Below are 14,453 nucleotides of genomic sequence, written 5' to 3' on the forward strand. Positions count from 1 at the left end.
CACGCATGCACAGGGAGAACATGCAAACTCCATGCACAAAGACCCCCGGCCGGGAATTGAACCCAGGACCTTCTTGCTGCAAGGCAACAGTGCTACAAACTGCACCGCTGTGCAGCCCATTTCAAAGCCCATCATTTTAAACCCATTTACAAATATAGTCAAAAAGCTAGATTTAAAAATCAAATTAAGGCGCCACAACTTGTATCTCCTGTCTGAACCTTCTTCATTTGGGCGATGGGATCAAATATAATGTGAAAGGAGTGCTCCACTTGCTGTACAATGGTATTAAATATCCGTCTCCCAAAGAGACTTCATTTTTGTCAATTCTTATCCTACAAACACAAGCATGTAAGGGTCTCTTTATTAACCAGTGCGAACAAAACAGCCTCTCAAATTTATCACACATCACTAATCATTTACAGAAATCAACCCATTAATTATCAGTATGACAGCAATCAGGATCAGACAGTTGTTTCTCAGTGACACAGACGATCTGTTGAAGGGACATTCACATTCGTTTGGATCTCCAGGAATCTGCGGTCTCGACGTTGGACGAGGAGCTGGACACCGGAGCCAATCTATCGCAGTGGACTTTGGAGAGACATATTCCTGGTTTATTCCTCCATTCTTGAGCACCCAGTAGAAATTGTCCTTGAAGAAGTAGGCATCTCCTGACGAACAACAACGACAGCAACTTTCAGTGAGGAAAAGGACAACCAAAAAAGCTACACCTGAGCGATACATGACCACATGAGTATAAAAAACTTTATTAGAAATTGCTCTGGGATTATTTTAAATGCAATGGACATACCGAGACGAGAACGAAAAAGGAAAAAGAGAAGAAAGAACGGGAGAGAGGTGGGGTAAAAAGTTAAAATACAAGAATTCAAGTCTGCTTCTACTCCTGCAGAAAGAGAGAAAAAAAGAAGATATATTTGTGTATCTGTAAACACTTGAATCCAAAAACCTGTGGATCTATGTGTGAGCGCTTGTGTACATAAGGTTTCTTCATAAAAATATTCAAAAGTGGGTGTGAGGAGCCACAGGCCTGCCCCCCAGGACCCGAGGCGGACACACAGGAGATCGGAACCACAGATCTCCAATGGTCCCCCTTCGCCGGGGAGCCCTGGGAGGACCACTGTCGGGACTACCGCACCTCTCCATTGAGAAGAGAAGGGACCTGGGGGAACCACACAGGGGCCACATTGCAGAAGCCTCAGGGACCTGCAGCGACAAGCCCACAAACCCTGCTGGCAGTTGGCTACAGTGGAGCAGATCCAGCCATGGACCCCATTTAATGGGGGTCCTAAGATGATCCAAGGGAGGAGGCAGACCAAGACCCAACCTGACAATTCACAATCACACATTCCCACCCTTATGTAAACAAATACTCACACCCACACACCCAATGTAAAGACACAAGAATGGACGCTCACTCGCACTGCCCAGACACACTCTATACTCCCAGGTCCAGGTACCGATACCCCAGAGGGGGAACTGGCTCCTGGACCCAAGAGGTAGTCCCCTTCATTCCAGGGTGGAGACAGACCACCAGAGCCACCAGTCCAGACTAGGCCCTTGACCCTTGTGGCTATCAGCTCTAAGAAACTGTTAAACTATGTTGTAAGGGCAAGGACATCAATTAATCATTCATTCATTTAGGGCAAGGGGTGCCCAAATCCAGTCCATGAGGGCTACAATGCTGCAACTTTTAGATGCATCCCTGCTCCAATAAACCGGATGATCAAATGAATGGATTGTCAGCAGGCCTCTGCAGAGCTGAATGACATGCTAATGAGGGAATTCATCCATTAGATTCAGGTACTGAAGCAGGAATCTATCCAAAAGTTGCAGCACTTGAAGACTGGAGTTGGGAACATCTGAGTTAGGGGAAAACAAATATTCATACATATATTGGGAAATTACATCAGGATAAAATCGTGTCACGTTCTCAAAGACCAGGACTGTTTGAGACATACAGATTGCATGGACTGGAAAAAACAGTACATGTTGAAAGCTGTGGACAATTTTGACACAGAAAAGGAATGCCACAAGTTTCTATAGACTACATGTAATGATTTCGAATTCCAAAAAATTTTATTTTTATATTCTTGCTTGCACCTGTTTGCGTCAGCCTCAAGCACACGTAAAACTAGCTAAAAATGAAGTAAATAGCACCCTCTGTAAATTCAGTCTATTTACTACATTTAAAACTTTGCACCGAATTTGGAAAACCTTAAAGATAAAACCTGATCACTCTGGCATATATTTTGTTTTTCCATCTCTGCATTTTGATCTGCATAAAACCTGATATGTGAAGTTCTTAGGTTCCTTCTAATTAAGAGCACACCCATATACAGCTTATCTAGAGCATCTAATCTTTATTGTGATCTTCTACTGTGTTGACTACATGTTTTTCTTATTTCTTTATCTTCTACGAGTCACAGAAAGACTGGTGTCATTCACATCCAAACAGATATTTCGGTTTATCTGCCTGCAGCTTATGTCACACATTCACAGCGTATTTGTGCAACTGAATGCGTTACCTTCACCCCAGGTGATGATGTCATCTATGTGGGTTGGCATTCCCGCCCAGAGGTCATTGGCCCGTGGGTAGTTTGAATCTGGCTCCTTGATCACCTGCTCGCCATTTTGGCTTTCATCAAACCTCCAAAACTGCCCCCCACTGAACAGGTATGTCTTGCCATTGTGGGCCCAAATGAAGGCTGCGTCCACCCTGTCCACCACGGCACCGCTCTGCGTCCTCATTTTCCAATCAGAGAGGGGCCGAGGGTAACCACCCATGGCCTTTGTGTCTTTGAAGACCCAGTACTGAGAGCCTAAAGACATGGACACATGTTTGAGTCTAAATGGTTAAAAAATCTTGGTGGTTATCTGGTTTGAAACAGTGTTCTGCAAAACTATTCAGACTCCTCTATGTTTTGTAAATCTTGTGACTTACAGCCAAAAACTTCAATGCTTTTTACTGGGATTTTATATGATAGACCAAAATAAAGCAGTGGATAATTGTGAAGTAGAAGGAAAATGATGTTTGGTTTTCAGTTTTTTTTTTTCAAAACCCCTGAAAAGTGTGGAGGGCATATTTTATTAATTTGCCTTTAATCTGACAACCTTCAATAAAATGTCCAAGGCCTTTAGAAGTCACATTACTAGTAAATATAGCCCACCTGTTTTTAATGCAATCTCAGTATAAGTCCAGTTGTTCTGTGAAGAACTCAGAGGTTTGTTATAGAACATTAGTGAACAAACAGCATCTTAAAGACCAGGTAACACAGGAGATGGGTCAGGAAGAAAGTTTAAAGCAGGGTTAGGTTAGAAAACTTTACCTGGAGCTGTAAACATGTCATGAAGCCAATGCTCAATCATCTGAAAATGGAAAGAGTATGGCACAACTGCAGACCTAGGAAGACAGGGTAGGCCAACCTAAACTGACAGTATGGGCAAGGAGAGCCTAAATCAGAGAAGAAGCCAATAGGCCCATTGTAACTCTTGAGCAGCTTAGAGATTCACAGCTCAGGTGGGAGAAACACATCATCCCCACTATGAAAAAATAATAATGGCAGCATCATGCTGCGGGGACAAGGAAACTGGTAAGCTTTTACGGGAAGATGAATGAAGCTCAATACAGGACAATCCAGGACTAAAAACCCTTAAAAGGCTGCAAGACACTTGAGAGTGGGGTGCAGGTTTAGGTTCAAGCAGGACAACCACCCTAAACATACTACTAAGGGGTGTAAAAACCTTTGAAAGACATTGCACATATACTGAATGATATAAAGTTTCACTTTTTAAAATTTTGTTGACATGTCAAGCTAAAAAATATTGAATAAGTACAAATAAATCTAAGATCTTAGTTTCGGTTTCTCTTTGTTTCTTCAATGCACATTTGAGCAAACTGCTGCATGCATGTCATTCTGAACTAAAACTGAACAAACATGTCAGCTAAATTAGCCACAATCACAACTTCTGCTCCAAAACAGAGCTAGAGATCGAGCTACTTCATCAACCAAAGCAGAATTGACTGTGGCAGCTTTTTTCCACCCATACCAATAAAGAAGATGATTCTGCTGTCGCTCTTTCTTTCATAAACGGCGTCAACCTTGTTTGTTCCTGTTGGAAGGCCCATCCAAAAGTTTGTGATCAGAGCCGGCCTTAAGGACACCAAAGAGCCATCTTGCTTAGTTCTCCAGAAATGTGAGCCTTTTAAAAGAAAAGACAGGATTTAACCTATTTGCACAACACCCACACAACACATTTTAAGGAAACATTTCTTTATGGGGGAATTCTTACCTCTAAAAAAGAAGACCTCTCCTCTGATGTTTGCTACTGCATCAAAGCCTCCCTGACATCGCTCATTAAATGACGGCTCAGAACTAGGACAGGGAGAGTTTAGTCAAAACTCAATCCAAACTCATGCAGTTTCAGTAAAATATCACTAGAGGGTGCAACAAGATCAGATGTAACCTCAGCAAGGCTTTGACACATACTGTAACTTGGTAGGACTGGGGAAAAGTTACAATTCCGGTCAGAGGTTCATATTTACTCATAGTTTGCATGAATGTAATACATTTACATTTATTTTGCAGTGGACACATATTACAACATGCCGGTTTAATTTAATAATAAAAATTGTGTCCAAGAGTTTGATTAAATTGTTGAATTTCTATAATCCCCACAGGGCCAAAATTATACATACTGGATCAAATATGTACATTCACCCCCTTTAATATTTTTTATACCTGTGTTAGTTAGTTGTAAAGAGACCACACAGCTTTTGTAGCCATCTACAGGCCTCTGACATAATGCTGGCTAAATGTTTGACCTCTATGCTTATCTGAAGAGGTAGAGCTCATGTAAAATGTTATTATTATATCACACTTTACAGACTTTTAAGTAAAGTCTGCAAGTTTTTAATAGATGCAAGGTCAATACCATTCCAGGAGCTCAATGCCAGAATGCTTTATCCATTCCAAAACCAGTTATGATGAGTCTTTGGCATCATATTGGACCCAGTTGTTTTCAACCATCTGATCCAAAGTATTCCCCAGGCATGAAAGCCAACCAGTTAGAACATCCCAGTAAGCACCAGTCTCATGGCTTCCATACAATGGAAGATGTTGGAACATCAGCTTAGTTGTTCACAGTGAGGTCACTTTTACACCAACGTGTAGAAGCAGGAAATCCTCCTCCAAAATTGACACCTTCAAGAATAAACATAAATTTGCAGCTACCTACATCTACAAACCAAATGTCTTCTAGAGAAACCTTTTAGTCAGACAAGACAAAAATGTAGCTGGTTGGCCACAATGTGAAGAGGAAAGGTTGGGGGAGTCAACGTGAGGCTTTCTAAATAAAACATTGTAGCAACTGTCAAGCATGGTGGTAATAACACCATGCTCCATCACCTTGCAGCAAGAAGGTCATAGATTTGCACCTGGCAGGGCAATGATCCAAAACACACATTAAAACTGGTTTTGGGATGAATAAAGCCCGCTAACACTAATTTGTGGACTATGCTTAACAGTCAGGTATGTGCCAGGAAAACAATAAAATTTAAATTAGCTCCAGTAATTCATGTAAGAAGAGTGATCAAATATCGGCAGAGACTTATGTCAAGATCTTGTTGATTGTTGCCAAAAGCATGAGGTTTCTAAGAAACTTGCTTTCATTGAAGATGTGTGTTGTATTTCTATATGATTGAATAAACAGTTCCAATTAATTTTTAAAAGCCACAAATTAGCATGAGATACACAAACATGTCTCTAACCTCAAGGATGGCTGTATTTAAAGTTTTTCCCAAAAACACAATTCATATGGCTGTATGTAAAGAACAGAAAGCTAATATTTAGAGCTTGTGGTATTTCATCATTTTGAACTCACTGCTTTGTTGGTCTCGGTGGAGGAAGACTTGGAAAGAGTGGTGGGTCAGGACGTGGTTGTGCATTGTCTCTCGCACCTTAAACACAGAATCATGACATTAGCTGAAAGTAGATGACAGCATTAGCATGGCAGAGCAACCAATTTTCTTCTCAGTAAGTGTGGTGAAAAACAGGATGCCGCCAATAGCTCATTATATCCTGAAGAGGACTTTATTAGCTGCTCTGCATCATTGCACCCATACACACATTAATACTAAACTTTTTAAAATTGAGATAAACCAGTAAGCTTGTTTTAAAAGAAAGAACAGTCATAGCCAAACAACATTACAGATTTAGTGTTATTAATTAAACATCCCAAAAAATAGTTAACTGCATTTTTTTTTTTTGATAATCAGTTTGGTTTTATCTGGGATTTAACAAACTCAGCTCTTTTGTAAAAGTGGATGAAGACTGGACTTTTCCCCATATTTTTAGAAATTACACACTGATCACACTAGCTTCACCTCAGAATTTTATATTTTTAAGCTTTTTTGTTATACTTATTTGCTGTAATGTGATATTAGCAAATGTGACAAATGGTGCTGCAAAAAGAAACGTTTTAAAGATTATCTATGATGTTTTCAAATGAATGCTTCACCTTATAGACCAATAGCAGAAAAAATCTATTCTTTGACAAGAAGTGAGCCAGTGCAATGATTTAAGAACTGGTCTGATATGATGTATTTTCCTGCTGTTGGTCAGGACTCTGGCAGCAGCATTTCGGATGAGCTGCAGCTGCCCGATTTATTTTTTTGCAGACACTGTTACAATAATCTAAAATAAAATCATGCACCAGCTACTCTGTACTGTTTTGACAAATAAACCCTTTATTCTGACAACGTCTTTAAGATGATTGTAAGCAAATTTAGTAACAGATTTTGTGTGGTTATTAAAATTTAGCTCAGCACCAACGTTTCTTGTATGCACAACACTGTGTCACACTGTGGATCACTTCTGTTTCCAAGGAACAACCTGAGCTGGTCCTCACACATAGACTCCGTTTGGAAGAAGGTCCAGCAGAGACAGTACTTCCTGCGGCATCATGAGAAGTAAAACCTGCCACAGGACTTGCTGGTCACCTTCTACACAGCCATTTTCAGTTTGTCCTGTGTTTGTCCATCACTATGTGTTTCTGAACATCCACCAAACAGAACAGGTTCAGACTGCAACGAGCAAATCATTCTGCACTGAGGATGATCGGGGCTGACATTCCCTCCATCCAGGACTTGAACAGGTCTAAGGTCAGGAAAAGGGCAGCTAACATATCCACAGACCCCACACATCCTGGACACAAACTGTTTAGACTTTAACCTTCAGGTTGGTGCTACAGAGTACTTTTTTTTTACAAAAACTAGTCACCACAGAGACAGTTTCTAAACAAGCATATTTAAAAGACCAAAGCAGAAGAAATAAGTAAAATTGGCAGCAGCAAGATGGCTAACATCTCCGGAAGCCACTGAGCAGGTGGGCCGCTCTAAAATTGGATAGTAATGCTCTACTTTTGAATTAATTAATATATGTTAGACACTTCAGAGGAGAATGAATTTGAGCTGAGTTGAATCAAGTAAAAGTTGCTTTCAGCTTATATTGATATGACATAAATCGTAAGTCTGAAATTTAATTAAGATACGTGTCAGACGTGAGTCAGTTTCAAAATGTATTTGTTTACATATACCCCAGTTTTCAAGAATCCTCCTAAATCTAAGGTGAAACCCTTCCATCTAACCATCAGATCAACATCATCATGTTGCCCAAGAGATTCTGGGTGTCACTGACCGTACAGCTGCTGGATGGCCAGCCTGTCGTCCAATTCCAGTTTGAATTGGGAAGCATCTCCCACAGGTCCCTGGTAATATGGCCTCATGATGGACGGATCAGAGGAGGAATGAGAGAGGCCAAGAGCATGGCCGAACTCATGCACCGCTACTGTGAATAAGTCTGTGGTGCTGTCGCCACCTGTGGAAGTGGGAACACAAATAAAAACATGCCGTGGAGATTTTGTGTTTCAGAGTTCAGGTAGCATTTGGTTTCTATAGCTGACTACAAACCCTACATCAACTGTAACAGCATTATCGTGAATATATACCTCCATAGGCCCAGATCTCTTGGTTATCAAAATGTGTGTCACCAGAGACTTCATCCATGCCAGGAAAGAAGGCATGGGCCAGGGTGCCACCGCGCCCATCGAAAGGGTAGCCATCATTATGAAGCAAGCTGTCAAAAGACACTCTGATGTCCCCATCAGCTGAGCTCCGACTGCTGTCAGTCTGCAGCTGTTGGAAGTTCAGCGGAGCAGCATCACTCCAAGCTTTCAAGGCATAGGTCAGGAGAGTATTCACCTCCATGGGCAAAACTGAGGAGTACGTTGGGTAGCTGTGAATGCTGCAAATAAGGGAAAATCTTTCATTAAAGCAATATTCATTCATCAGCACCCTAGGTTTTTAAATTTAGGCTCTTATTGAAAAGTTCATTTATTTAAGTAACTCAGTTCACTACGTGACCCACTGGAGGGTTTTCCTGTATGAATGGCCGGTTTTAGGCCCACAGCATTACATTTAGGTCATGACTTTGATTAGGCCACTTTGAAACCAGAAATGTTTTTTTGGTTTGTTTAGTTACTCAGAGTTTGACTTGCTGGTATGTTTTAGATCATCGTCCTGCTGCAAAACCCAAGTTTGCTTGAGCTTACGGTCATGAACTGCGTTGTCAGACATGTTTGACTGCTGGTTTGATTTTCTTTTTCTGAAATATTATGTCAGATGTAACTGACACACGCTTCCAAAAGGTTCCCTTTTTTGTCTCATCAGTCCTCAGAATATTTTGACAAAAGTCTTGAAGATCATCAAGATGTTTTTTTGACAAAAGTGCCTTTTTGTTAATTTTGGCCAGCAGTGGTTCTGGCTCTGGAAATCACTCATTGCGACCATTTTTGGCCAGTGTCTTCTTTCATGCATGAACTCTGACATTAACTGGGGCAAGTGAGGCCAGAACTGTTTTAGATGTTGTTCTGGGTTCTTCTGTAATCTCCTGGTTGAGTTGTTAACACTCTCTTGGAGTAATTTTGATAGGCCGGCCAAACATGTGGAGTTTCTCTGTTCCATGTTTTCTTCAATTATGGTTCTCACTGTGGTTCTTTGGAGCCCCAAAGCCTTAGAAATGGCTGCGTAACCCTTTCCAAACTGATAGTTGTCAGTGGCTAGATTTTTTAATCCATTCTTCAGTTTCTTTAGATTCGAGCATGATACATTACTTTTCAAGAGCTTTTCACCTACTTCCTGTTGTCAGACAGGTGTTGTTTAGCTTATTAGGTCAGGAGGTAATCAGGCCAGGGTCATGGTAGAGAAATCAATATCAACTTTACAAAAAAATGTGGCTAATTACAGCTACTTCATTAATAATGAAGGGCACAAAAACTTTTTCAGATGGCACCAGGTTTGTTTGGATAACTTTTCTCTCCTAGTAAATAAAATCATCATTTGAAAATTGCTTTCATTTTTCCATAGGTTTTTTTATTATTAAAATTAATTTAATAATCTGAAACATTTAGGAAAACTTTAAAACAGAAGAAATATGTACTTCTCCACAGCACCATACTTGAAGATATAATAAAATGCCTGACGTGCATAAATTGAGAAACTTTGCGGTTAAAAAACTGACAATGATTCATGCGCTCACTTGCTAAACCTACAATGCAGCATGACAGGAAACCCACCTCCATGTGAGGTCTGTCTTGTGCCATTTAAGGCCTGATAGAGCGTATCTCTTCCTGCGCCTCTTTCTTCTCCTCATGTCCTCGCCTCCGACAATATCTGGGAGCGAACATCGTGGTGTAGACATGAGCTTCAACGTTTCGCTGTCTGAAGGAAGAGTTTAATATATGTCATATGTTGTCATGCGAATTCCATATACAATGATTTACATGTTACAACCACAAACTGTGTTGTTTTTCAATTGGGTTTCATGTGTTAGAGCCAAATTGCGGAAGTAAAAGTGATATCTTATACTTTTTTACAAGTAAAAATCTGAAAAGTGAAGCACAATTTCCCTGTCCCTGCTGAAGAGATGCATTCCCACAGCATGATGCAGCCACCACTTCCTTTGAACAAGGCCTGTCTTCTTCCCAGTCTGTATGACTGACACTTGCTGTGTCAACAGTGTTGGGACCACAGAGCCATGGGTTTTCAACACTAAAACTCCGGTACATACTTTCCTGGAACCTTTCAAAATAAAGTGCATTAACCTTCTTCCAGCACACCCAGGAAAGGGGGTAACTGCGGACTTCCTGTGGCGCCAATACCCAAATAAAAGCTCCACCTTTCCACAAGTCTTTCTCTTCCATACGGCCTGCCAGAGGGACCGGTCAGGAGGGAACACAGCAGAAATTCAACTGGATCCAAGGACCGATCACCGATCATTTGCAAAAGTTAAGTAGAATGAAATACTGTCTGTGTATCCGGTATTTTCATTCATGAACGGGGAAATTAAGGTGTAAGAGTTGCTTACATTTTCTCTTCGAGGCCCCACAGAAGCAAACGAACCGCTGGTCACCTTCTGATCGGGAGAAACTGAGGAAGTTAGCGGGAAGCTAACTCTTTGTTCACGACGGATATCTTCTTCAAACTTCGCCTTTGGACAACATTCCCTCAACAGGTTCATAGGTTGGGTTTTGGGCAGATTAACAGATTGGTTTAGGATGAAATGATCTAAACGTTTTCATGTTATGAAGTTTGTTTTGTGGAACTCGGCTATCTTGGTGCTAGCATGCTACCTGTAGCACCCAGGCCGGTTCGTGTTCTTTGTATGTTTTAAAGCTAAGATAAACTTTATTTAAAGGGTGGTTTTAACCAGAACATTGCTCATAACGCGCCGTCAGCGCTTATGCATTTTAACCCTGGTATTTTAAAGGTATGTGTTGATTCTGGCGCTAAGCTATCTCTAGCTTAGCACTTTAGCTAGCTTCTTTGTTAGCCCAACGGCCAGCCGGTAAGAACCCGTGTGCTAGCATTAAGGCTAGTCAACAGAAAGGTTGTTAGTTTTCAAGCTAGTGAATAATAGTCCCTGAACATCATTTACTAAAGTTGATAACTAAGTAAACACCATTAAGCCCCATTTCTCCAGAAAGATTTGGCTCTTTTCCAAAATACTCAATAATATTTCTTCAAATATTATTTTAATAAATAAAGGCAGTTAATTAGACACCGTTGAGAATTAGTCATCCAGGAGGTTGGTTTTATTCAGCAGATCATTATTTAAAACATTATTTTATTAAAATAATATTTAATCTGATCTTGCATTGTGAAGGGTTGTCTAAACGTTGCTGATTATTTCCTAAGTTAGTTCCAAAACTAACTTGACTTCACTTCCAGATTCTTCAAGATAATCCTTGGTTCTCAAACATAAACATTTCATGTTAATGTTGCATCACTCTTTTTGGTCATGATTTCTAATCATCTTTAATCAACTTGTTTATATTGTACATAGTCCATTAGTCTTCATTATTCTTTAATTCTGCTTGGTAGTTTAGTTGGATTGTTTTAGCATAGTAAAGAGTTTGTTGATTGAAATATGTTTGACTTTGAGTTGACTTATTTTTGTTAATAAATTCTTGTATTTTAAGAAATTGTGTGAATTCATTCCATATGTTTGCAGAGTTTATGCTGTTCAATAATGTCAGAGCTCGTCTCACACCTTTCTATTCTGTCCTAATACCATCGCCTTAATGGGGCTGGTATTCACAGGACAACCCTTAACAGACCGGAATATTATTTGGTAAAATATAGAAATTAAATAATATTCTCAGATTCATATTTACAATAACAGATTATCCCACCTGTGTTTGATGATCTATGCATCTCCACCAGAGTTACAATGCTACTCTTAGCTGCTTTTCTGATCAATGCTCTTCTTTGCCTGGCCTGTACGTTTAGGTAGATGGCCATGTCTTTGGTCTGCAGTTGGTCCATCGTCTTTCCATTTTCAGAGAATGGATTTATCAGAGCTATGTGCGATGTTCAAAGCTTGGGATCTTCTCCACAATGTTCTCTGTAATGTTTCTGTGTTCCTTGGTCTTTATGACGTTTTTTGATGCTCAATAATGTCTCTAGCAAACCTCTGAGATCTTCACAGAACATCTGGATTTAGATTATGTTAAATACAGGTGAAATCTGTTTACGAACAAGGCAAAGTTTTTAGGCTCTTGGTTATACTGGATTTTCTTTAGAGGTGTCAGAGTAAAGGGGGCTCAATACAAATGCATACCACACTTTGCATGCCATATTTTTGCAGTGAAGACCCTGTATTCTTTCCATTCACCTCCCAATTACTTTGTATTGGTATGCCAAATAACATGCCAAAACATAAAAAACTTGAAGGGGTAAAAATACTTTTCCAAGGCACTACATGGAAAATGTCGTGCATATATGACGTTTTACAACACGTGTGGAATTTACCCATCAAGCCGGTTTCCTGGATCCCTCCAAATCTTTGCATGACACGGATTGCTTGTTCAATGCCCTCTTTGGTCTGCAGTTTGCTGGTGCGTGGGTCTGGAGGAGGAAGGTAGCCATATCTGCTCAGCCAGTCCTGAAATGGAAAAGAAATGAGGAAACTAAAAGAAATGAAGCAATTTCCTGAAAGAATTAACACATGGGACAATGACAAAATGATCCATGTTTGTTTCCTGCTGATAGAAAATACCTTCTGAAATGGCTTGTGAGAAATTACCAAAAACCTAATTTCTTAGAAGTGATTTTGAAACCAGTTGTTCTTCGTTGTGGCCTCCACCCTAACTTGAGCGTTTGATGGTGCAGCTGAGAGGAAAAGATGTTGGTAACGGCCTCCTTGTGGCTTTTTAACACATTCATGAGTAGCTGTCAGATTTCCTTCGGATTTATATTTAACTGAATTTTTGGTGTTGCCTTACAGCAAAATCAAGATTGTCCTTTTTTTATCTGAAACTATCAGCTCCTGGGACAGAAGTGAAAGGAAATTATTCATAACTAGTTGCGCAAAAATAAGGATGTAAGTTTTCAGCAGCTGTTACTCTCAAGAAACGCATTATGCGCCTCATGTTAAGAACACATTTGTGGTTTTGCAATAAAAAAAAACCATACAAATGAGCTGCAATCTGCTTCAAAAACCACACCGATATGCTTCAAAAATTATTTTTGTTCCACCTTAAATAAAAAAAAAGATTTGCACCTCATTGCGCACTTAAAAATCGACATAAAGCGCTCCTGTTGCCCACTCACCACCGCTCTGCTGTACTGGATGGGATCCGCTGCTGCGCGTCCCATGAAGTTCAACATCATCATCCACAAGAGAAGGTCCGGCTCCATCCCTGAAAGCAAAGCGCGGCGTTATTCACTAAAACTTTGTCCACCGGAGGAAACTCGGGACATTTCTCCCTTTCTAACCGCTGCAGCTTCTGCTACAAACCATCCTAAAGTGAAAAGACAAAGCTCACCGCTGTTTCTTCTCTGGAGCGTCGCTGTCTCTCGGGACTAGGCTGGGTTGATCAATACTGAGCTGTCTGCGCGCCTTGCAGCTGCAGAGGAAATGTTTGCAGCTTCTGTTTTTTTGGCATACAAAAGGATGAGAGCGTGGGACATTGCTTTGAGGTGAAATTGAAACAATGTACAGTCCCCTTGGTGGTATTTATTCCTCATTAGGCTCATCTAATATCTAATAAGACTTAGATTTCATGTCATCCATCATGAAAATAAAGACTGGCAGCCCACACAGCTCTGTAGGAGGTTATTGCTTTATGACAAGTAAAACTATTTAAACAAAACGATATATGTGTTATTTGTTAAAGACGAATACAAAGTAGTACAAATTTAATAGGTAAGAAGAAATAATACAAAATACATATTTTTCAGAATTGTTTAGGTTACTATCAAAATCTGAATAGTGTGGCAGGCTTTTCTATTCTGCCATCTTTACTCTCATAACCTCTACAAAAAATCACAAAAAGCCCAGATGCTTGTAATTTTAACAATCCTCCCATCCATCCATCATTTGCTGTAGTTCATCTGTGCAATTATAAAATAATCTAAATACATCTTTGTAGTGAAAAGGTGAAAGGCACATTATGTAGATTCATAACACATTCAGTGATACGTTTTAGGGGTTAATATATATTAAATATGATAATGGCTAACAGCAAATGAAAAGCACAAATACAGCTTCTTAGAAAATTGACTTTGTGTTATTCTCTCACACAAAATCTCAAATAAAGTCCATTGAGGTGTGTGAAAAAGCTCAAATGAAAGGTCAATAATACTCAAAAGTTAAAGGGCATTTAAAATATAAGTCTATGTGTGAATAAAGCATGTATAATCTAAATGTCCATTTTTTTATATCATGAATAGATTTATATTTATGTATTCTATATTTTAAATAGTTCAGTTTATTTGATTTCAAGGTTTTTCAAACTAAGACACAGATTTTTTGAAAATATTGAAAAATGTTCATGCATTGTAGCCCTATAATGCATTATCTGCTCTTTCCTCC

General features: G+C 39.8%; 1 protein-coding gene across 1 annotated transcript; it reads right to left on the minus strand.

The window, feature by feature from the left end:
* Positions 1–343: 343 nt before the first annotated feature.
* Positions 344–13,553, minus strand: mmp25b (matrix metallopeptidase 25b). The gene is made up of 11 exons (XM_047376280.1): positions 13,405–13,553; positions 13,190–13,278; positions 12,389–12,521; positions 9,652–9,796; positions 8,026–8,321; positions 7,716–7,895; positions 5,902–5,977; positions 4,312–4,394; positions 4,069–4,221; positions 2,547–2,840; positions 344–671 (listed from the first exon to the last, which is right to left on the minus strand). Exons 2-11 carry the CDS (start codon positions 13,274–13,276, stop codon positions 409–411), a joined length of 1,710 nt encoding a protein of 569 aa, XP_047232236.1. The 5' UTR covers positions 13,277–13,278; positions 13,405–13,553; the 3' UTR covers positions 344–408.
* Between the last annotated feature and the right edge of the window lie 900 nt (positions 13,554–14,453).

The sequence above is a fragment of the Girardinichthys multiradiatus genome, chromosome 10 (genome assembly GCF_021462225.1).
Source record: "Girardinichthys multiradiatus isolate DD_20200921_A chromosome 10, DD_fGirMul_XY1, whole genome shotgun sequence".
Classification (NCBI taxonomy): domain Eukaryota; kingdom Metazoa; phylum Chordata; class Actinopteri; order Cyprinodontiformes; family Goodeidae; genus Girardinichthys; species Girardinichthys multiradiatus.

Bases quoted from the DNA above. Each gene is read 5' to 3' on its own strand.
- mmp25b (XM_047376280.1), bottom strand. From the start codon at position 13,276: ATGGAGCCGGACCTTCTCTTGTGGATGATGATGTTGAACTTCATGGGA. The intron at 12,522-13,189 runs GTGAGTGGGCAA...TTTCCATTTCAG, and splicing joins TCCAGTACAGCAGAGCGGTG to GACTGGCTGAGCAGATATGG. The intron at 672-2,546 runs GTAACGCATTCA...GTTGTTCGTCAG, and splicing joins CATCATCACCTGGGGTGAAG to GAGATGCCTACTTCTTCAAG.